This window comes from Eschrichtius robustus, chromosome 1 (genome assembly GCF_028021215.1).
Source record: "Eschrichtius robustus isolate mEscRob2 chromosome 1, mEscRob2.pri, whole genome shotgun sequence".
NCBI lineage: Eukaryota > Metazoa > Chordata > Mammalia > Artiodactyla > Eschrichtiidae > Eschrichtius > Eschrichtius robustus.
Window position 1 is genome coordinate 88324636 of NC_090824.1, and position 20998 is coordinate 88345633.

Here is a 20998-nt window from a genome sequence, read left to right on the forward strand (position 1 = left end):
AAATTTATTTATTTATAATCATTAGAAAATTAAAACTAAAATTTGTTCTGTAAATATATTACCCTTCTGTTTCAGTTATTATTGCCACAAAACAGTTACCCAAAAACTGGGTTCTCCTCTTCGTGGGTGTTGAGCCAACAGATACAATCAAGCCAAAGACTGGGAAAAGGAAGGATTCATTATTACTTGCAGCAAGTAAGGAGAACACCAGGGATCTTTCCCAAAGCAGCCTCTCACCGAACAGTAAAACTGTGTAAGTTCTGAGCTAAGGGTACATGCATATTCATGAAGAGGCTTGAGCAGAGGAGAATTCAGCATAGAATTAGGGCAAAGGTTGACAGAGTCCAAGTCTTGGTGGATTGAAGTCAGGAGGGTCAACATCATCATTCCGTCCTCCGCCTGGGTGGGGGCCTTAGTTCCTGCTGAACTCAAAGACATATAATTATGTATTGAATATATCCCTTGAGGAGGAACTAGGACTCTGCTTTATCACTGCACTATTGTTTGACTGCCTTCTCTGTTCTGACATCAAGATCCTTGTTACTGAGACCTGTTTGAGGGCAAGCATTGTGGCCAGGCTTAGATCACAAAATGGCTTCTCTCTTTTTTAAAAAATTTGTCCTCGTAGCACGGCTTGTCGGATCTTAGTTCCCCGACCAGGGATCGAACTGAGGCCCCCGGCAGTGAAAGCCCGGAATCCTAAGCACTGCACTGCCAGGGACTTCCCCCAAAATGGCTTCTCTTATGTCAAGAATGCCATTCCTGATTCTCTTTCTCCAGGGACCCGCTAACCTAACTGCTTATGAAATCACACCAAAATTTAAAGGCTTAAAACAAACAAATTTGCTCACAATTCTGCAACTTGAGCAGGGCTTCACAGGTGTAGCTAATCTCTGTTGGGACGCGTCGACTGGGGCTAAGGATGCAGGATGGCTTCACGAAGCTAGTCAGCTGAGGTGACTGTGAGATAGCCAGATCCCTCTCTCTCCCTTCACAGTCTCTCATCCTCCAGGGTCTTGCTCTCTTCCGGTGGCCTCTCTCTTCCTCAGGGTAGTCAAACTTCTTTACATCACAACTGGTTCTGAGGGGAAAATGCAAGCCACAAGGCTGAGGCCTGAAAGTCATGTGGCACCACTTCTGCTCTGTCCTACTGGTCAAAGCAAATTACGGATTCAAAGGGAAGGGAAAGATAGATGTCACCTCTTGGTGGGAGGAGCAGCATGCGCTTACAAGGAAGGTGAGGTCCTGTCTACCATCTTTGATAGCCATCTTTGTAGACAATCCATTATACCTACTTACAGAAACCACCAGACCACCATCCAAGACAAGGCACTCAGTGTTTCTTTTCTAGTAGTGGTGTTAAGGACTGAATGTTCTCACCAAAACACCCACTCCTAAGATCAGTGGTTGGTACTGGTGGGATGGCAAATATGAAGGAAACCTGTAGCATAAACCCTGGCTTTCTCTTTCCCAAGTTCATAGAGAGGGAGTGAGCCAAGTGGTCTAACAAAAGAGGTAACTTACCAGACAGCTCTCATTGGGCCTGCAATGTACAATTAGAAAACAATATCATCTGGAAATGCTTTGCAGGAAGTCAGGTCAGAATCACAGAAAGGACCCAAGATTGGCATTCAAGAGACCTGAAGTCGGGAGGTGGCCTCTGCCACATACTATCTCTGTGTCTCTGAACAAATCAAGGACAAATCTCTGGGCTTCAGTTTCCTTCCTATGTAAGGCGAAGGGCTTTAACTAAGGTCCCCAGTACCTCTGATGCTCTCTACCTCTCCACAAACCAAACTTTATGAATCCATCCAGAGGACAGCTGGTTCTATACACACTGCTAAATAGGGTCTTGGGGGTCACTGAGGATCTGAACAGGTGAAGGGCAGATGAAGGCAGGGCTGCAGTGTTACCGAGTCCAAGCTCACTCTGCTCGCCAAACAACAGGCCGATAAATCAGGAGACGAGCTGTTGAGGCAAGGAATACGACTTTATTTGGAAAGCAGGCAGACCGAGAAGATGGCGGACTAGGGTCCCCAAAAAACCATCTTATCTGGGTCTGGATGCCAGTTTCTTTTATAGAACAGAGAGGGGGAGGAGGTGAGGAAGTAAAGTAAAAAGGCCGTATATCTTGCAAGACATCTCCTCCTGTGGCCTGCATCAGGGAGGGGATGTGTTAATTTCTTCTTTGCAGCCATTCACAGGTGGGCAGGGTCAGATTGTCTCCCTGTGAGCTGAACAAAGGCACTTTAGTTTAACATTCAGGCACAGGGGCAGGGTTCCCTAAGGCAGGCCATTATGTATGATTATAATAACAAAAACAATGAAAAGCAAAGGTTAAATTCAAAGAAACAAATCCAACATGGAGTCAAAATTGGCTCTTCCCTGGGGCTTCCCTGGTGGCACAGTGGCTAAGAATCTGCCTGCCAGTGCAGGAGACAAGGGTTCGAGCTCTGGTCTCGGAAGATCCCACATGACGCGGAGCAACTAAGCCTGTGTGCCACGACTACTGAGCCCCCGTGCCCCAACTACTGAAGCCCGTGAGCCTAGAGCCTGTGCTCCGCAACAAGAGAAGCCACCACAATAAGCATGCACACCACAACGAAGAGTAGCCCACACTCTCCACAACTAGAGAAGGCCCGCGTGCACCAATGAAGACCCAACGCAGCCTAAAATAAATAAATTATTTTTTTAAAAAAAGAAAAGGCAGGGGGCACAGATGACTCCCAAGTGACTGGAACAGTGAGATCAGGAGAGAATATGGAGAGAGAAGCATTTTGGGGCTAAATATGATCAATGTGGAGGTTGTGATGATGTAGTTTTCTCTTCACCATGAAAGCATTCCATGCTCACTAAAGGAAACTTCAGAAATAATTTTTAAGCTAGGAAGAAGAAAATGTTACTTCAAATTCCCATCATTCAAATGCCATCACTTTCACCACTTTGGTGGACTATCTTAGTCTTTTTTCCCCTCGTGTGTAGGTTTTGTCTTCTGGATGTAAGAAGCAGCATAAGGTAGTGAGAAAAGTGTAGTTTTTGATGTCAGAGAGACTTGAGATAAAATTCTGGCTCTGTCACTTTTTTCAGGTGTCAAATGTTTTATCTGTATTAACTCATTTAACCCTCATACTAACCCTGTGAAGCCCCACTTCATATACAAGGAGGCTAAGGCACAGAGGGGCTAAATAAGTTGCCAAAGTCTACAACTGATAGTAAGTGGCAGATGAAAGAGTTAAACCCAGTAGTCTTGAGTCTGAAGCCACAAGCTGAACCCCTACACAGTCTTGCCTCCCACTCTTCACTGCGTGACCTTGATGGAGTTTAGTGAGCCTCTCTGCAAAGCAGAAACTATTCTCAGAGCTGTTGTGGGAATCAGAGATCACAGATGTCGAGTGTCTGGCACACAGCAGGCATCTCAAATGGGGGTTGATCATCACTTGAAAGTTTGTGTTTCAGGCAAGTTGAATCTGAGGTGAGGGTGGAATTTCCAGCTGAAGTCAGAATTGTAAGTTCAGTAAAGCAGTGTTTAGGTGCTGAAGCAACAGACTTGGCCTTCCTGGACTCCAATCCCTGCTCTGCCACCTAACTGCCACGTGACCTGACAAGTTCATTCACCTGTCTGAGCCTGTTTGCTCATCTGTAAAAGGGGAATAAAAATAGTACCTACTTTCTTGGTTTGTTTTGAGTATATGGGGCAATGCGTGGGAAATACATAGGGTTTGGGCAATGTCAGGGCTTGACAGATGTAGGTTTTTGTAATGGTGTATATGATGGAATGGAAGTAATGTGTAATGTGTAATGGTGTAATGGAAGTAATGATTAATCTGTAGTAATATTACCATAAGGTAACAGTCTCCTGTGTTAGGATTCTTGTATGCATAAGGTGTTGAAGGAGGCAGGAATCAAATCTCAACAAAATCTTTTCTTTCCAGTAACTGCACAATCATATGCTTCATTCCTGGTGTACCATCATTGCTCTATGTTCCCCACTGTGCCTGGGGCAGTGGAAAAACCCAGAAAATCCAGAGAAAGGGAGACAGACCTCAGATTCCCACCCCCAACACTCATAATGTGGGCAGCTAGGGAATGTTGCAGTTTAGCCAGGAAAATGATTGAAGGGTTGGCTACAGGACCTAGTAGGTAAAGCTGCTCTAGATAAGAAAGTAGGAAGACCGTTCCCATTGGGCTGGGGTTTGTTAAGTCATCATGAAAAGGTGTGGAATCTCTTTTGGGGGAAAGCATTAATAGGACCAATCTTGCTCTGTAAAGAATGGACTTTAGGAGGAGTTCTTCTCTCAGGAAATACAATGAGCCTGGCTTCAAGGAGTCCATGGCTCTGTGAAGGTCATTAGCTCAGCTACTTTGGTAAGCTGGAATTTCTAGCTCCCAAGGATGTTACTTCACTGGAAGAAAGCAGCCAGCTCCTGACCAGGAGCACCCCACCTGGTGAGAGAGGAGAGGGATTCTGCAGAGAAGGGATCAGCCCACCAAGGAGGCTAACGGGGACTCAGCTCCGACAGTGACCCGAATGTAAACGTTAGTACAAGATGAGGAAGGGCCTCAAACCAAAAGGAACCACTGCAGATCAAACAGGGAAGCCTGGCCGCTGGAAATTTCCTGTTTCTCACTCTGACAGAAAGGAGGGCTTCCGGAGCTGGCAAAGGTGGTGACGATGGAGCAGGCATCCTGGATTCCAGTTACCAAAGGTGCAGCCACGCAGTTTCTGGGATCTCTTCCAGCCACAAGATGGAAATGATTTCCTGAGGGCTGACGACGACAGCGAGATCTTTTGCATCGGGCTTTCCCCCATTTCTTCTCCGCCGGCCCCTTCCCAAGCGCCTTAGGCCTGGGTCTGGGAATGCCGGCCCGGACCGGAAAGGGAGGCCGGAGGCAGCCGCCCCAGAGCGCCCGACCCACCCTCGGGTGCCTGACTTCGCTTAAGCGTCCTCCTGACCTGTCCGGGCCTCCGGGAATAGGGGTGTACTTCTGGGGTGCGGGGAACCCCGCGAGGCTGGACTCGGTGGATCCAGGGGCCCGGGGCTGGGCGCCCCAGCCTCTGAGCCCCTTTGGGCACCAGGCTGAGGGAGAAGGGTCGGGGGATCCCGGAGATGCGGATAGGCGGTCCGGAAGCTGGGGCTGGACAGGCGCACCGGGCGTGGGTGGAGCCGGCGGCGCCGGGGTTAATGTCCGCCCCGCCCCGGACGCGTTGACTCAGTTTCACCAGAAACTAGGGGGGGGAGGAGGTGGCAGATCCCCAGCGCACCGGACACCGGGGCGGAAGCTGCGGCCCGAGCCGCGCAGGAAGCCGGGACCGGAACCTCGGCTGGCCCGGCCCCACCCCACTCACCTGAGCAGGTAACCAGGGCCGAGGTGAGCGAGGAGGAGGTGAAGCGGGTTCTGAGCATGTTTGGCCCTTTGTTCTCTGCTCGTTCGTGTGCCCGGGTACGTGAGCTCCTTTAGACGTCTGTCTGGCCGTCCGTCGGGCGGTCGGGTCACCGGAGTGTGCGTGGGAGGACCGAGCCCGCGTGCCCCTTTCCACTCCCGGGGTGCTCGGTGCTCCCCGGTCCTCCCCTTCACTTCCTGCGGGCCCGCCCACCTACCTTGAAGTCTCCCGGCTGATCCGATGTCTCCTCCTCCGTCCCCTCCCCTCTCTCAGGTCGCTATCACCCTCGGAGCTCAGGGGCCCGCACTGTGAAGATGACCCCCGTGGGGAGGAGGGCGACGGTCCCTGGGGGGATGATGGCCGGGGCCCGCCTCTCCCAGGCCCGCATCCCAGCGGTCGCCGTGTGGCTCCTTTGCGCGCTCGGCCTCCTGGGCACCGAGGCCGGGCCGCCGCCCGTGCCCCCTAGTCTGCTCACGGCCGACAACTGCCTGGACCGCTTTACCCCCGGGGTGCCTGCCTTCGTGCTCGACACCGACGCCTCGGTGAGAAACGGCGCCACCTTCCTGCGCTCCCTCACCGTGCGCCGCGGCCGGGACTGCGTGCACGCCTGCTGCAGCTCCAACGACTGCAATCTGGCGCTGGTGGAGTTGCAGCCCGACGGCGGGGAGGCCGCCATCGCCTCCTGCTTCCTCATCAACTGCCTCTACGAGCAGAACTTCGTGTGCAAGTTCGCGCCCAGGGAGGGCTTCATCAACTACCTCACGCGGGAGGTTTACCGCTCCTACCGCGAGCTGCGGACCCAGGGATTCGGAGGTAAGGACGAGGGTGCCAGGATTCGGGGAGACTCAGAGAAGGGACTGGTTTTGGAGTCCTGCGCGAGGCATCAGAACGCAGTTAGGAGGAGAGTCCCATTCGACCCCAACTCCTCCTTAGAAGTAGGCGATACAAACAGTAAATAAAGGACAGGCTACAGGAGTGGGGAGGGCTGACACCCTAGAGCACAAACTGGCTCCTGAATTCAGGATGTTGAGTGGGTTGGTGCTCTGGGATGTGTGTACAGGAGAGAGGACGCAGCTTCTCGGGATTCTCACTTCTGGCGCCAATAGGCCAAGTCAGGGAGTTAGCTGTCTGAAGGCCACCTGGTGACTAGATAGATAGAAGATACGCCTGGAGCCTTGGCGGAGCACTGTCCTAGGCACCTTGGTGCCCTGTCAAATGAACCTGGTGAAGGATAGGTTCCTTCTCCACTGCTGGGCTTGGGATTGTTTATAGCATCTCTCTGTACTCCTCCCCCCACGAGCTGATTTTTTGGTGGTCTGGGGGAAACTGCCAGGCCCCCATAGTCTAAAGAACAAGCCCAGTCTGGGGGTGACCCAATTGGGGAAGGGGCGGTATTGAGGGCGCAGTAGCCTAGAGGCTCTGGGGTGGGGGTGTGGAGGGTTGCTGGGTGAGTCAGCCCACTGGTATGTATACCTGGTAGGGAAGGGATGTCAGCTGTCCAGGCAAGTGTGTGTGTGTATAAGACAGGCAGGGCTCTCCCTGCTTAGGATCTGGTAACCAAGCCGTCTGCTCACCTTGTTTACTTCCAGAATAAGAGCAAAGTCGGACCCAGGGCTCCTTCTCTTTCCTCCTGGGACTGAGCAGTTAGCTGGGGTCAGGGTCCCTCCAGAGACCTTCATTCCCCATTCTCTCCACCTGCTGTTCTGGCCAGGTGGGGCTCCAGGGCAGGGATGGGTCACTCTGATAACCTCTGTTAGCTCTCTACAGTTTGCTGATTGCTATGCCACTCAGCTTCTCACTTAGGCATCATGACAACCACCTCTGAAAAGGGTGCTATTAGTAGTCATCCCACTTTTAGATTAGGAAACTGACTCCCATGTTAAATAATTTGCCCAGGATAACACTGCCCACAAATGGGAGACCTGGGACTCAACCCCAGGCAGGACCTCCAAAAGTCCTGTGCTGTTCCTCACACAAGACCACCTTTCTGGTAGAAACCTGTCTCTGATCCAGGACAGCTCAGTGGACAACAGAACCAGAGACTGGGGAGCCCCGTGGCCAGGATTGGACTGGAGCTGGGTGGTCTCAGTTTTGGAAAGTAGAAAAGGGACTTTCTTCTCCAGCCTTTCCTCTTCTCCCTATCCCTCCAATAGCTCTGGATCTCTGAGGAGAGGTAGGGTGGAGATTCCGGGAGGGGGACACTGTCTCTGGGCCAGGCTGGGCCACTGAGTCCCACTGGGCCAGGGCCTGAGCCTGTTCCACAAGGAAGCAGCAGAGTGTATGTGGTGATACTCTAATTGACCTGAGCTGCCTGCCCTCCCTGCTCTGCCAGGACCCCTCATTGTAGGGCTAGCGCCTGAAACTCTGGGGTCTGGTCAGGAAGCTGAGCTGGATGGGGCCTTCCTCATCTGGAAACCTCCCCACCCCCTGAGTGGCCTGGTTGGCACAAGACAGGATGGCATGGGGATTTCCTGGGACCTGTGGGGAGCTGGGTAGAGCTTGGACTCAATGTGGGCCCCAGGCCATTTCAGGGCACCGCAGCGTTTTGGGGAGTGGGGGATGCCATGTGCATGTCAAGGAGTCCATTCTCAGCTGAGTCCCATTAGAGAGGCTGGAAGTACAAAGAGGGTACAAAGAGGGTCAAGCCACTGTGCCATCCTGGAGGCTAGGCTAGGGTAGACCGAGGCAGGCAAAGTGGGCAAGTGCTCAGGGCTTCTGAAACCTTTGATTTACTGGGGAGAATCCTCCCCAGGGTGGGTTGATCTGTTCCCCCTTTCCCGCCTATGGCCAGGCCAGTCCAGTCCAGATTGCTGGGGCCTCCTGAGCACCCTGCTCTTTCCTCCTCTCCCCTTCCCCCTCTTTCCGTTGGAAGAGTGGCTTAGAAGGTGGAGTCTGTGTTTCCCTTGAGAGTCCTGAGGCCTGGCAGCTGGGGGAGGGGCTGGCTTTATTGCTACTCTGGCCCTTTGCTCTCTTGGGGGTGGGAAAAAGGGAGTGGTAGGGCAGGGCATCTGCCCCTTGCTCCTGGGGGCTGGGGCTTGGAGAGGACCAGCTGTGTGTGGGTGGACATTGCTGATTTGGCCTAAGGACTACCGTGCCACTCAGCTTGCCACTTCCACCCTGGGGGCCAGTGGGGCTAGCCTATCTTTCTGCTAGTAGACTGCCGAGTAGTCTGTCTTCTTTCCCCTTTGCAACTGCTGTTTACTTCCTGAAAAATGCAAGGAGGGAGGAATGGGCTCCTCCCAGCTCACTGCCCCCTTGGCTTGGCCTCTCACCTCAGGGCCTGAGGATGGCCCCTGTTGGGCCCTTAAGCCACTGGGCTGGGGCTTGGTTCCAAACAGGTACTTTCCTGCTCTCCCAGTCTTATTTCCCCTCAACCGAGGTTCCCTTTTCTCATTCCCGTAGCCCTCTGCACCATTTGATGTGTTCCTCTGTGGAAGTTCTCCCCTCCCATCCCTTTGCTGTCACTGTGTGTCCTGGTCTTCTCACCTCTGGGACCACCCTCTGAGAGTTCCCTGTTGGCTCTGCTTTCTCTGCCTCATCAAAGAGGAATCCCTGTGACTCAGCCTCCTACCAGCTGTTCTTATCTCTTTACCTTCTCTTCTTTGAACTCTTACACTTGATGTAACCCTCTGCAGAGCCTCTGTGGAGGGCAGTTGGGCAATACACACCCAAAGTGTAAATGCATATAGCCCTCAACACGATTCCACTTGCAGGAACTCATCTTGCGGCTATGCTTAAACATGTGTAAAACAACTTACCAGGCAATCAGTCACTATACCATTGTTTATAAGAGCAAAGAATTGGAAACAATCTCAGTGTCTGTCAACACATCCTGTAATTGGATACTGTGGTGCTGTTTTAATCATAATAATAAACCCTGAGGTAGCAAGGGTTAGTTCTTAGTAGGGAGGGAGGGAGGGAGGAAAGAAGGAAGGAAGGAGGAAAGGAAGGAAGGAGGGAGGTAGGAAAGAAGGACCTACATCAAGAGAGACTGATGGACTGGTTAAATGTGTTGTAAATTTTGGTGCATTCATACAGTAAGTATTATGCAACAACAAAAAAAAAAGAAGAAGTTCTTTATATATTGCTATGACTGATTTCCAGTATATATTAAGGGAAAAGCAAGATGAAGAACTAGCATGCTTGTGAATATTCTATACACTCTCTCTTGATACTCACACATACACATACACCCAAACTAGTAATTGAGAATGCCTCTGGAGAGAGGAACCTGGGGGTTTAAGAATTGGGGACTTAATTCTCACTACCCTTTTGTATTTTTTGCATATTTCATCATGTACATGTATTACCTAAGCTAAAAACAAAAACAAAACCCAAAGATTATAAAGATTATTTTAAAAATCACACTTCTAAGCACATATGGCCTGCAGCATGGTGTTTTGATGTTTTGGAGAGAGCATGAATCAGACCAGGGTTCAAACCCCAGCTCTGCTGTTTTGAAACTGAGCGACCCTGGGCAAGTCATTTAACCTCTCTGGTGTCAATTTGCTCATCTGGAAAGAGGGGCGAGAATGCAGTTGTGGCAGGATCTATCCAGCCCAGCCCATCTCCTTAATGTCCACCAAACCAGTCTTGCAAATTCCCTACTCCTTGCTTTGGCTCATCATGTTTTCTGCTGTCGTCAACAACACAGAACATTCTTCCCCACAACCAAACAAATAAAAACAAAAGGATCAAAAAAGGCTTTCTCCCTTCTTCACAAAGCCTTGCCTTTTTCCTCTAGCTTGCTGTGGTCTTTCCCTTCTCTAAACATCCACTTCCTTTTCTTGTACATGTATCACACAGCCCTTCGTCTTGTTGGGTCTTTCTCCCATTTTGCTTCCTGTTGTTGGGTCTTACCTGCCTAAATGGACCGTAGTACCCTCAAGGGCAGTGTGTCCATTTCCTAGGGCTGCTGTGCCATGTTACTACACCCTGGGTGAGTGAAGACACTAGAAATGTACCGTCTCACAGTTCTGGAGGCCAGAAGTCCAAACTCAAGGGGTCAGCAGGGCCACACTCGCTCTGAAGACCCTGGTTGGGGGAGGGTATGGTTGCCTTGCGTCCCCTTGTAACTGGAGGCAGAGTCTGTCTGAGGTGGCAGAGGCATCCTGCTCCTGTGCCAATCATCGTGGGACACCAGGGCTTGATGTGGTGCTGCCTGGGGCTCTGTTCAAGGTCTCTGTCCGGATGGGCTTCTTAGCAGTGATATGGGCTGCAGAGTGAGGGGTGATGGTGTTAATTACACATTGACTTATTTGGCTTTTCAAAAGTATCGTTACTCTTAACTTTTTAAAGCAATTAGCACAAGTTCCTGCTTATTGTAGAAAACAGGAAAAGTCCCCCTTCCAAATATATGTGCATATATATATATATATATATATATATATAGTGTATATATATATAGTATATGTATATTGATATATATATAGATATATATCAATATATATTGATATATTGATATATGTATTTTTTTTCTTTTTTTCCTAAATGGGATCAGATGGCTATGCTGTTTAGTTATTTGCTTCAGAAAGTTGGTTTTACAACATAAAAATGTCTTAAGTATAATATATCTAAACAGAGGGCAAGAAGATGGTTTAGTTGTGAAATTGCATCTGTGTCTCAGGCAGGCTGCCGAGTCCTAGGTTGGTCTCGTTGCGACCCATAAGGCACCAGCCCCCCACTCCAGGAGAGATCCTGTCCATTCAGTGAGAGTTGACCTTACTTCACCTTCCTCCCAGGGTCCCGGATCCCCAAGGCCTGGGAAGGCACAGACTTGAAGGTACAGCCACAGGAACCCCTGGTGCTGAAGGGTGTGGAGAGCACAGATTGGCACCTACTGCAGGGTGACACAGACGTCAGGGTAAAGGTGTGACGCTGGGCTGGCTCCCTGACCCCCACCTCAGCTCTCCAGGGCCCCCTTTCGGGGGCCGTAGGCCAAACTGCGGCTCCAGGTGGGGTGGGGTGGATAGAAGCTGGGGATCCATTTAATACCAACTCCCTCTGCTCCCCACGGTGGGGCAGGGGGGCTGACTGGGAGGACCTGGGGCCAACCAGGGGCATCAAGGGGTCCCAGCCTGATGGCCACTCCTGTGTTTAGAGGAATGATCCAGACCAGGTGGAGCTGTGGGGACTCAAGGAAGGCACCTACCTGTTCCAGCTGACAGTGGCCGGTTCAGACCAGCCAGAGAGCACGTCCAACATCACAGTCACCGTGCTGTCCCCCAAGCAGACAGAAGGTGAGGAAGGGGGTTGGGGAGGCAGACCCGGGACTCACCTACCCTCTGCACCCTGCTCCGGCTCTGTTGATTGGCCCTCGGAGCTCCCTCACCAGCTTTCCTTCCCCCAGAATATTGCCTCGCATCCAGCAAGGTGGGCCGCTGCCGTGGTTCCTTCCCCCGCTGGTACTACAACCCCACAGAACAGATCTGCAAGAGTTTCGTTTATGGAGGTTGTCTGGGCAACAAGAACAACTACCTTCGGGAAGAAGAGTGCAAGCTTGCCTGCCGCAATGTGCAAGGTGGGCCTTTGTGAAGCAGTGTTGGGGCTCAGGTGACATTCCCCCAGGGTAGGTGTTCTCTCGTCACGGGTCAGGGAGGTGAGCGTGGGAATCCCCTGTCCCCAGGCCCCCTATCAGCTCATCCCTGCTGGGGCCTGGCCCTGCCTCCTCTCACTTCTCTGTTTTTCTCTCCCAGGCCCCTCAGTGGAAAGGCATCATCCAGGTGGGCTTTGCTCCTGTCCTTATTCCCCTCACCCCTGCCAGCTCTCCAACCTCTCTCAAGTCCAGGCCCCTGACCACACTGCCCTGGCCCAACAACCCATTCCTACCATCAGGATGAAGGCCCACGAGTGCCCCAGCCCTTGCAGCCCAGGATCCTCCTATCAGCTTCTGCCCATTTTGTGTGTAGGAGGGTATAAGGGACAAGGGTGGAAAGGGAACCGGGGTTGTGTCATGATGCCACCTTGGGGTAGAGAGGGCCAGGTAGATGATGGACTCTTGGTATTTGCTGGCCGCTGCTTGAGCCTGACCTCACCGTCGACCCCGTCCCGCCCCCACCCAGTGTGCTCTGGCACCTGTCACTCCAGCAAGTTCCGCTGCAGTGATGGCTGCTGCATCGACAGCTTCCTGGAGTGTGATGACACTCCCGACTGCCCCGACGCCTCCGATGAGGCCACCTGTGAAAAATGTGAGGCCTGGGGGATGGAGGGCGGTGGGCGCAGCAGGGGAGGTCCAGACCACTCACCCCACACCTCTGGGAGACCCTTGTCGAGTCTGTGCCTCTGATTTTTCATCTTTGCAGATACCAGAGGCTTCGATAAACTCCAGAGGATCCATTTCCCCACGGATAAAGGTGAGCTCCTGCCCAGGTCCCCTGGGTCAGGGCTGGCACTGCTATCCTCACTCATCCCATCAATGGGCCGAAGGCCTGCTGTGTGTACCAGGCTGTGGGCAGAAAGCTGGGTGGGGGGTGTCCTGGACTTTCCTTCTGTGTTTCCCAAGCATCATACATCCTCTTAACACGTTCAGAAATTTAGCCATGCCTACATATCACTGAGATGTTATTGATTTAACTTAACGTATTAAAAAGGAAATTTCACGTCACTACTGTAAATGAAAAGCCACTATTACATGCCACGATCTGAGACTGACTATTAAAATAAGTATAATAGGGACTTCCCTGGTGGCGCAGTGGTTAAGAATCTGCCTGCCAATGCAGGGGACACGGATTCGATCCCTGGTCCGGGAAGATCCCACATGCCGCGGAGCAACTAAGCCCGTGCGCCACAACTACTGAGCCTGTGCTCTAGAGCCCATGCGCCTAGAGCCCGTGCTCCACAACAAGAGAAGCCACTGCAATGAGAAGCCCACACACCACAACGAAGAGTAGCCCCCGCTCACCGCAACTAGAGAAATCCTGGGCACAGCAACGAAGACCCAACACAGCCAAAAATAAAAATAAATAAATTTTAAATAAATAAGTATAATAAAACGTGGTAATAAATTTTAGCTGGACATTGTTGTCTGCCAAGGCTCAGGCCCTTAGCCTTCTTTGTTAAAAGGTAGACTGTCCAGTGCTAGAGAGAAAACTAAGACCTTGATAGAATTGGGAATGCTGAAAGAAAATTGAAAAATAATTATATGAGTCAGTCTAGGGTGATTCTGGGCCTAAGCTTACTCTCCTGTATTTATCTTCCTTGCAACACTTTAGATGGGCCAGATATTTCTGGGGCCCCCAGGCCCTCACTGAGTCACAGCCATCCTCAGCATGAGGAGGAGGGTCAGGAGGTGGTAGGCAGCAACGATGTGGAGCCTGGTGGTGGCAGGGAGGCCCCGTGGACACTCACCCCTTTGCCTGCTCCTTACCCCCCAGGCCACTGCGTGGACCTGCCAGACACGGGCCTCTGCTTGGAGAGCATCCCTCGCTGGTACTACAACCCGTTCACTGAACGCTGCGCCCGCTTTACCTATGGCGGTTGTTATGGCAACAAGAACAACTTTGAGGAGGAGGAGCAGTGCCTTGAGTCCTGTCGTGGCATCTCCAGTGAGCAGGGCTGTGGGGGGCGGAAGATGGGGAGGGGAAAGGCTTAGCTAGAGCATTTGGCTCTGTCCCAAGGCCTGGGCTGGTCACACCTCGTCCTCAGAGCACCTAGAGTAAGGATGGCATTGGGTCTGGGGCACTGCTGAAGAGCAGCTGTGTCTTTGAACCCTTCGTATTGACTTGTCTCTCCACGACCCCCGCCCCCTCCCCCCACCCTGATCATTTTGTAGAGAAGGATGTGTTTGGTCTGCGGCGGGAAAGCCCCATTCCCAACACAGGTAAGCCCCCATCTGCCCTGTCACCACTGAGTAGGTATCAACTCAAGGATCAACTCACACAATTGGTTGTGACTGCCTAAGCCAGTGTTGAGAAGGATCCTGAGGTTGGCTAAAGGGGCAGAGTGCCACGATCAATAGTGATATCTGCCAGGGGCAAGGGAGAGAAGCATAAAAATGCATGCCAGGTGTGTGTGCCTTCAGCATCCCGGGCCTTTCCCCACACTACCTGCAAGTAGAGCAACCTGGAGCCGAGACCCAAAGCCCATCAGAATCCCTCCCACCGAGCTCCCAACGGAGCTGGTTGAGCTGCTCACATGCCCGAGGGCCTTCCACGCCCGGCATCCATTTGCCTTGGTCCCTTCCATACAGAGTGGGGGTGGGCGTCAGAACTGAGCAGGCCCTGGGAGCACCTCATTTGACTCCTTCTTCCTCCAGGCTCCGTGGAGGTAGCCATTGCAGTGCTCCTGGGCACCTGCATCGTGGTGGTGGTAACCATCCTGGGTTACTGCTTCTTCAAGCACCAGAGGAAGGGCTTCCACAGACACCGCCACCACCACCCCCCACCCTCTACCCCCACCAGCACCAAGGTATCCACCACCGAGGACATGGAGCACCTGGTCTACTACCAAACAACCCGACCCCTCTGAGCCTGGGGCTCTAGAGGGCTCTGGCCAGTTCTCACCTGGCCCTGCTTCCTCCTTGCCAAGATGGAGGCCTGGGCTGTGGAAGACTTTGGGACTCGACTCCTCCAGCCTGTTCTGCCTCCAGGGCCAGGGCTCCAGACCCTCTTGGAGGTGTCTCAGCTAAGCTCAGGCTACTTGTTCCTGAGAAAGCTCAAGGGTCTGCAAGGAGCAGAAAACCTCTGAGCCAGGAATCCCACGCATGGTTGGACCCGTCTGCCTAGGACTTCAGAGGAAGTTGGAATTTTGCTTCCTGTTCAGAGCTGCCTGCCCCCATCCCATGACCTTGGGAAGGGGCCTGGGGTGGCGTCAGAGGCTGGAGGCCCCAACTCCGTCCTCCAGAGCTGCCCCTCCCACCCTGCAAAGTCCAGGGCTGGGGTGCGGGGGAGGACGTCCCTGTATGTTCTGTGTTGTACAGAGCTGCTTTCTGTTTATTTAATGCCGTGGCGGGTGGGTGAGAGGAGTGGAAAGCGGCTGTCTGGCCGCTGCCGCCTCTTCCCCTTCCCCGCGGAGTGAGCCCCAACCTGGCCTGGGCTGGCACACACAGCCAGATCTTCCGCACCCCCCAGGGCCCTGCAACATCACACTCCCTCCTGCTCCCCTACTTCCCACCGGCCCCAGTCCACCCACAGTGTAATAAAGTGATTTGTCCTGTGAGTCTCCTGCCTCTGCTCTGTGGGCCACGAGAGGGACAGAGCTGCACGGGGAGATGCGACTGCCCCGTCCTACCGGTTCAGGCTTTGGTCACCCTGTTTAGCAGGTTTTCCCGCCCTTCCCGAAACTGTCCTAGCCCCAGCCCCTGAGGGTCGGGAGAAGTGCCAAGTCTGACCGCCAGGGGGTGGGGAGGGGAGAAAGGGCCGTGGGAATAGGGGGGCCTAGGGAGGCCACGGAGCACTGTTTCTTCCGGGCTTGAGCCTGCAGTGTGTAGTTGAGGACGGGGGGGCGGGGGGGGGGGAAGGGGAGGGTGCATAGTCTTGAACCCTGGTTCTTTTTTTTCCCGCGGCGTTTGGGAATCTTAGTTCCCTGACCAGGGATGGAACCCAGGCCCCCTGCAGTGGAAGCACGGAGCCCTAAACACTGGACTGCCAGGGAAGTCCCCTGAACCCTGGTTCTTATCTCTGCTCCCTTTGATGTGGGTGCAGGGGTCCCATGTGGCCAGCCACAGAAGCCCCTGCTTCTTTACCGGAGTGTAGTTGCTCCCCAGGCTCTGAGGAACAGAGGAGGAAGGAGCCTTTAGCTGAGGTGCTTCTCTCCAACCCACACCCCTGCATTTGTTTGAGCTACCTGCCTCTTGGTGCCCCCCCCCCAAAAAAAGAAAAAATCATCCCTTTAATTCACTTCTTCATTGTCTTTTTTTAACAAATTTTCTTTTTTTTTTGGCTGCATCACACGACATGTGGGATCTTAGTTCCCCGACTGGGGATCTAACCTGCGCCCCCTACAGTCAAGGCACAGAGTCTTAACTGCTGGACCAGCCGGGGAAGCCCCCATTTCTTCATTTATTCAACAAACTATTTATTGAGCTCCTATGTGCCAGGCACCACCAGTCATTAGAAATTTGGTTTTGTAAGATAAGCACATAGGAAGTACTATGTAAGTGCTTTACATATCTCAAGTGATTGCCTCAGCACACAACCCTGGGATGAAGGTACTATTATTAACCTCATTTTACAGGTGAGGAAACTGACTCAGCAAAGTTCAGTTCCTAAGGTCCTAGAGCTGGTACCGGAGGACTGATTTAAAACCTTACATTATGGCTCCAGAGTCTAGCCTTACAAAAGAGACACTTTTAAATTGTGATAAATGCTATACAGAAAAATCAAACGGCAGTGTGAAAGGTTGGGGGCTACTTTTAAAGGATTGAAGGGCAACCTAGGTGAATGTCCATATTTGAGTCCTAAGTGTACGGCTCAATGAATTTCTGTAACTGAACACACCCAGGAGCCAAGCACTCAGATCAAGAAGCAGAACCTTATTAGCAGCCCAGGATGGGCCTCCTTTTGATGGGTAACTTTCTCACACCTTTGTGTTCTTGTACCTGTTGTACTCAGCCTGCACCACCTCCCCCTTTCTCATCTTTCAACCTAAACTCTAGTTCTCATTGCTGAAATCCTCCTGCATACACACTGCTGGGGGGCACTTCCTACTCTACATCCCTGTATCTGCTAACAGGACCTTCAGCACAGAGCACCCCCTTTTCCTTTCCATTTACTTATCTGTCTTCCCACTGGGTTGTGGGCTCCTGGAGACACAGATGGTATCTTAAGTCATCTCTGGGTCTCCAGCACCCCACACCCCCTCTATGACCTTAGTAAATGGTAGTAGTTCAATAAACATTGAGTAGATGGCAGGGGGTGGGTCCCGTTACGGTGCTGTGGCTATTCCTATTTCATCAGGCACTGTATTTTTTTTTTTTTTTTTTTTTGGCCGAGACACGCAGCTTGTAGGATTTTAGCTCCCCAGCTAGGGATTGAACCTAGGCCCTCGGCGCTGAGAGCACAGAGTCCTAACCACTGGACCGCCAGGGAATTCCCAGACACAGTATTTTTGATTCCTACCTTGCCAGCCACTCATCCATCCTTCAAAGCTCGAAATGGGCTCTATTCCTCTTCTGGTCTCCCCAGCACTGGGAACAACCTTCATTATCCCTTGGTTCTCTATGAGCACTTCCGGGCTGAGGTCAATTCTGTATCCCAATGCCTAGAAGAGTAATCAACACATAATAAAAGCTTAATAAGTGTTTGTTGGACCAAAGGGAGCATCCTCCTCTTAGGGAGAGGTGGAGATGAAGTGAGATGATGGCAGACAAAGCGCCTTCCCTAGGAAGAGCTGCTGGGAGGGAGGAGGGCAGGGCTGAGTCAGCTGGGTGACAGGAGGTAGGAGCGCGGAGGAGCCGCTAGGGGGCGCGCTCACCACTGCTGGGCTCTGTCTTTGCTGCAAGGGTTGGATCCAGAGTACACAGTCCCAGGCAGGTGTCAGATGTGGAGCAATAAAAGCTGAGACGCAGTGCCTGTTCTTCTGCAGCTTACACCCTGGAGTGCAGGCAGAAGGAATGCAAATACTGTAACAAAACCATATGGTCCCCAAACTACTGAGATGTCCCCAGCTGTTCTCTGCTCCATCCCCAGCCAAATGACTCCCTTTCTCAGAACTTTCATGCCTCCCAGGACTTCCCTGGTGGTCCAGTGGGTGAGACTCCGCGCTCCCAATGCAGGGGGCCCGGGTTCGATCCCTGGTCGGGGAAATAAGATCCCACATGCGTGGGGCAACTAAGCCTGCATGCTCTAGAGCCCGTATGCCACACTACTGAGCCCGCGTGCTCTGGAGCCCCCATGTCACAACTAGAGAGCCCCACACGCCACAACTCCAGAGCCCGCATGCTGCAACTACTGAGCCCGAGTGCTCTAGAGCCTGTGCGCCACAACTAGAGAGAAGCCCACGCGCGGCAACGAAGACCCAGCGTGCTGCAACTAAGACCCGACGCAGCCAAATAAATAAATAAATAAATAAATAAATATTAAAAAAAAAAAAAGACCCGGCACAGCCTAAATAAATAAGAACTGTCGGGGCTTCCCTGGTGGCGCAGTGGTTGAGAATCTGCCTGCCAATGCAGGGGACACCGGTTCGAGCCCTGGTCTGGGAAGATCCCACATGCCGCGGAGCAACTAGGCCCGTGAGCCACAACTACTGAGCCTGCGCGTCTGGAGCCTGTGCTCCGCAACTAGAGAGGCCGCGATAGTGAGAGGCCCGCGCAGCGCGATGAAGAGTGGCCCCCGCTTGCCGCAACTAGAGAAAGCCCTCGCACAGAAACGAAGACAGCCAACACAGCCAAAACTAAATAAATAAATAAATAAATAAATAAATAAGTAAATTTAAAGTAATTATAAAAAAAAAAAATAAGAACTGTCATGCCTCCTTTCTTTGCACAGGCAGTTGCCTCCACCTCAAATGCCTCTTTACCCCCTGGAAAGCTCCTACTTACCTCGCGATTCAGCTCAAAAAGCCTTCGCTGCTTCACAGCTGTCCTCTCCATTCTCTCACAGCTCTGCTGCATACATATGACCCATGTTAGCATAGTCTACCCTCATAGGGACAAGGCTCCTCGGGGGCAGGGATGGGGACTGGGTCTTATTTATCTCAGTATCAACCGTGCCAGGATCTGCTTGTGCATACAAGGTATCCCACAAATGGCTGTTGAATAAAACAGAGGCTGATCAAGCCATGGAGATTAAGAAAGAGGTTAAGAAATGGCTTCATGAAGGAGGTATAAAATGAGATGAGCAGGTGGGTTTAGGTGTTCCAGGCATAACAAAATCATAGTGAGCAAAAGCTGGGCAGGGGAGATCATGGGTCTTGTTTTGACTGGGGTCCAGCAAGCTGCTCAGTTTGTCTCAGGCCTTGAGAGGAAAGGCTGGGAGGCTGGTGGGTAGAGGTCACATTGGTGGGCACTTGGGGATTTGAACAGAGGGACAGGGGAAGGGGTAATCCAAACTCGGCTTTAAGGAGTGTAGAGGTAAACAGGCCATATCACTAGAGGTCACAACACAGGGAGAGGGGAAGGAGGAGGAAGCCACACCAAGTAAATCAGGGAGAGTAACCTATGTGAAGTACACGGTAGATGTGCAGTAAAGGCTAGTTGGCAAGGTTGCACGATGGCAGCCAGTTGGACTGTGACCCAAAGAGTGGTTTAATTTCTTTAATTAGTCACTAACATTTAAAGAGTCAGGAAAGTTTATTTTTTAAAAATCCCATATCTCTAGCTTCTTGTGAAAACTTGGGAGACTGGCAGTGGGGGCCCACATTCCTGCATCAATTTAGGTCTTAGGTCCTCTTGAGCGCCTCAGGCTCTAACCCTCCCCATCCACCCTGCCACTCCCAAGGTCAGGTGCTCGCCTGGGCCCTCCAGGCATTCAACCTTGGGCCTCCCATCATCTTATCCCTTATAACCCATCCCCCTTTCCTCATATGGGGGAGTTTTATTCAAAACTTATTGGTCCCAACAGTTCAAATAAACACGGACAAAAACTGGGTTGTTTCTCCCAAACCCATTCCTGCCCACTTAAACAAAAAGCCCTGAATGAGGAGTGGTTTGCCCTATTGCACAAGACCACTTCCTTCCCCGCCACCGCAACTAGACTGAAGCCTGGGAAGGCACTGCTCAGCTCCCCCCGCACCCCACTCCAAGGATTGTGGTCAATGGCACCACCTAGAAACCCCAAACCCGGAAGCCTGCTTCAGCCCTGGGAGTGGCCCAGACTTCCCCGCAGGCTCTCCTTCCCCACCTGCAGTAGCTCCTGGGGTTCCATCAGCTGAGCCCAGAACCAAGAAGAACAAGGAAATAGACTGGGAAGGAAACTGAGAAGCCCCCTGTCATGAGGCTAAAAAAACCCACTTTTTTTACACAAAACTGGAAAAAGATATTTACCCAAATGTCCACAGTGTTCTCTTGTCGTTGATAAAATTACAGGTGGTTTTTACTGTCTTCTTTTTGTTGACCTGCATTTTTAAAATTTTCTACAATAAATATTTATTGCTTTTGTAATATGAAAAATGTGTTTTTTGAAGAGGTATTGAGATCTATTTCAGAAAGAAACAAATCATCAGACGAGGAGGCTCCCAGGTGGGATAGAGACCATGGAGCTAGAAAAGGAGAGATAGCATCCTAAGCTCAGGGGAAGGGAGAAGCTCTGAGACCTGGTGACTGACTGGCTCATGCAGAGGGAGAAGCTGAGTCAGTGGGGCCTTCAGGTTTTCTGTCCCGGGAGCCTGGCAGTGCCACCAACAGAAACAGGGCTGAGGGGAGCGGGGGAAGCTTCAGGAGAACCAGGTAGAAGGTGAGGGATCATCAGGAACCAGATGGAGGCTAGTTTTATTGATTTTATTGCGGGTTACTTAGTTTTTGTTTGCTTTTGCCTAGCCTTACTGGGGAGGGATTTAAAGGCAGTTTAAAAGCATCTATAAACTATGAGATAACCTGAGTATAAAGTAGGACCAAGATTAAAAAAAAAAGAAGAAGAAGGAACATAAAATAGGGCTAGGAACAGGGTAAAAACACACGTGTCTTGTAGTCTTTGGGCCACACACTTAGCTCTGTGTCCCAGCTGTGGGTGCATCCTG

General features: G+C 51.8%; 1 protein-coding gene and 1 long non-coding RNA gene across 3 annotated transcripts; one reads left to right on the forward strand and one right to left on the reverse strand.

Moving 5' to 3' along the window:
- Positions 1-294: 294 nt before the first annotated feature.
- LOC137759386 (uncharacterized) lies at positions 295-5479 on the reverse strand. Its single transcript, XR_011073077.1, has 3 exons — positions 5348-5479; positions 852-1081; positions 295-422 (listed from the first exon to the last, which is right to left on the reverse strand). It is a non-coding gene; the product is annotated as an uncharacterized lncRNA (long non-coding RNA).
- Positions 5242-15490, forward strand: SPINT1 (serine peptidase inhibitor, Kunitz type 1). 2 transcript variants are annotated; one of them, XM_068535538.1, is made up of 11 exons: positions 5242-5442; positions 5657-6196; positions 11125-11252; positions 11484-11622; positions 11733-11903; positions 12079-12105; positions 12445-12570; positions 12685-12735; positions 13756-13926; positions 14154-14201; positions 14637-15490. In XM_068535538.1, the coding sequence occupies exons 2-11, from the start codon at positions 5698-5700 to the stop codon at positions 14846-14848; spliced, it is 1572 nt and encodes a 523-aa protein (XP_068391639.1). In that variant the 5' UTR covers positions 5242-5442; positions 5657-5697; the 3' UTR covers positions 14849-15490. The 2 variants fall into 2 exon arrangements, with proteins under 2 accessions (XP_068391639.1, XP_068391649.1); XM_068535548.1 differs by lacking the exon at positions 12445-12570.
- The last annotated feature ends 5508 nt before the right edge of the window (positions 15491-20998 follow it).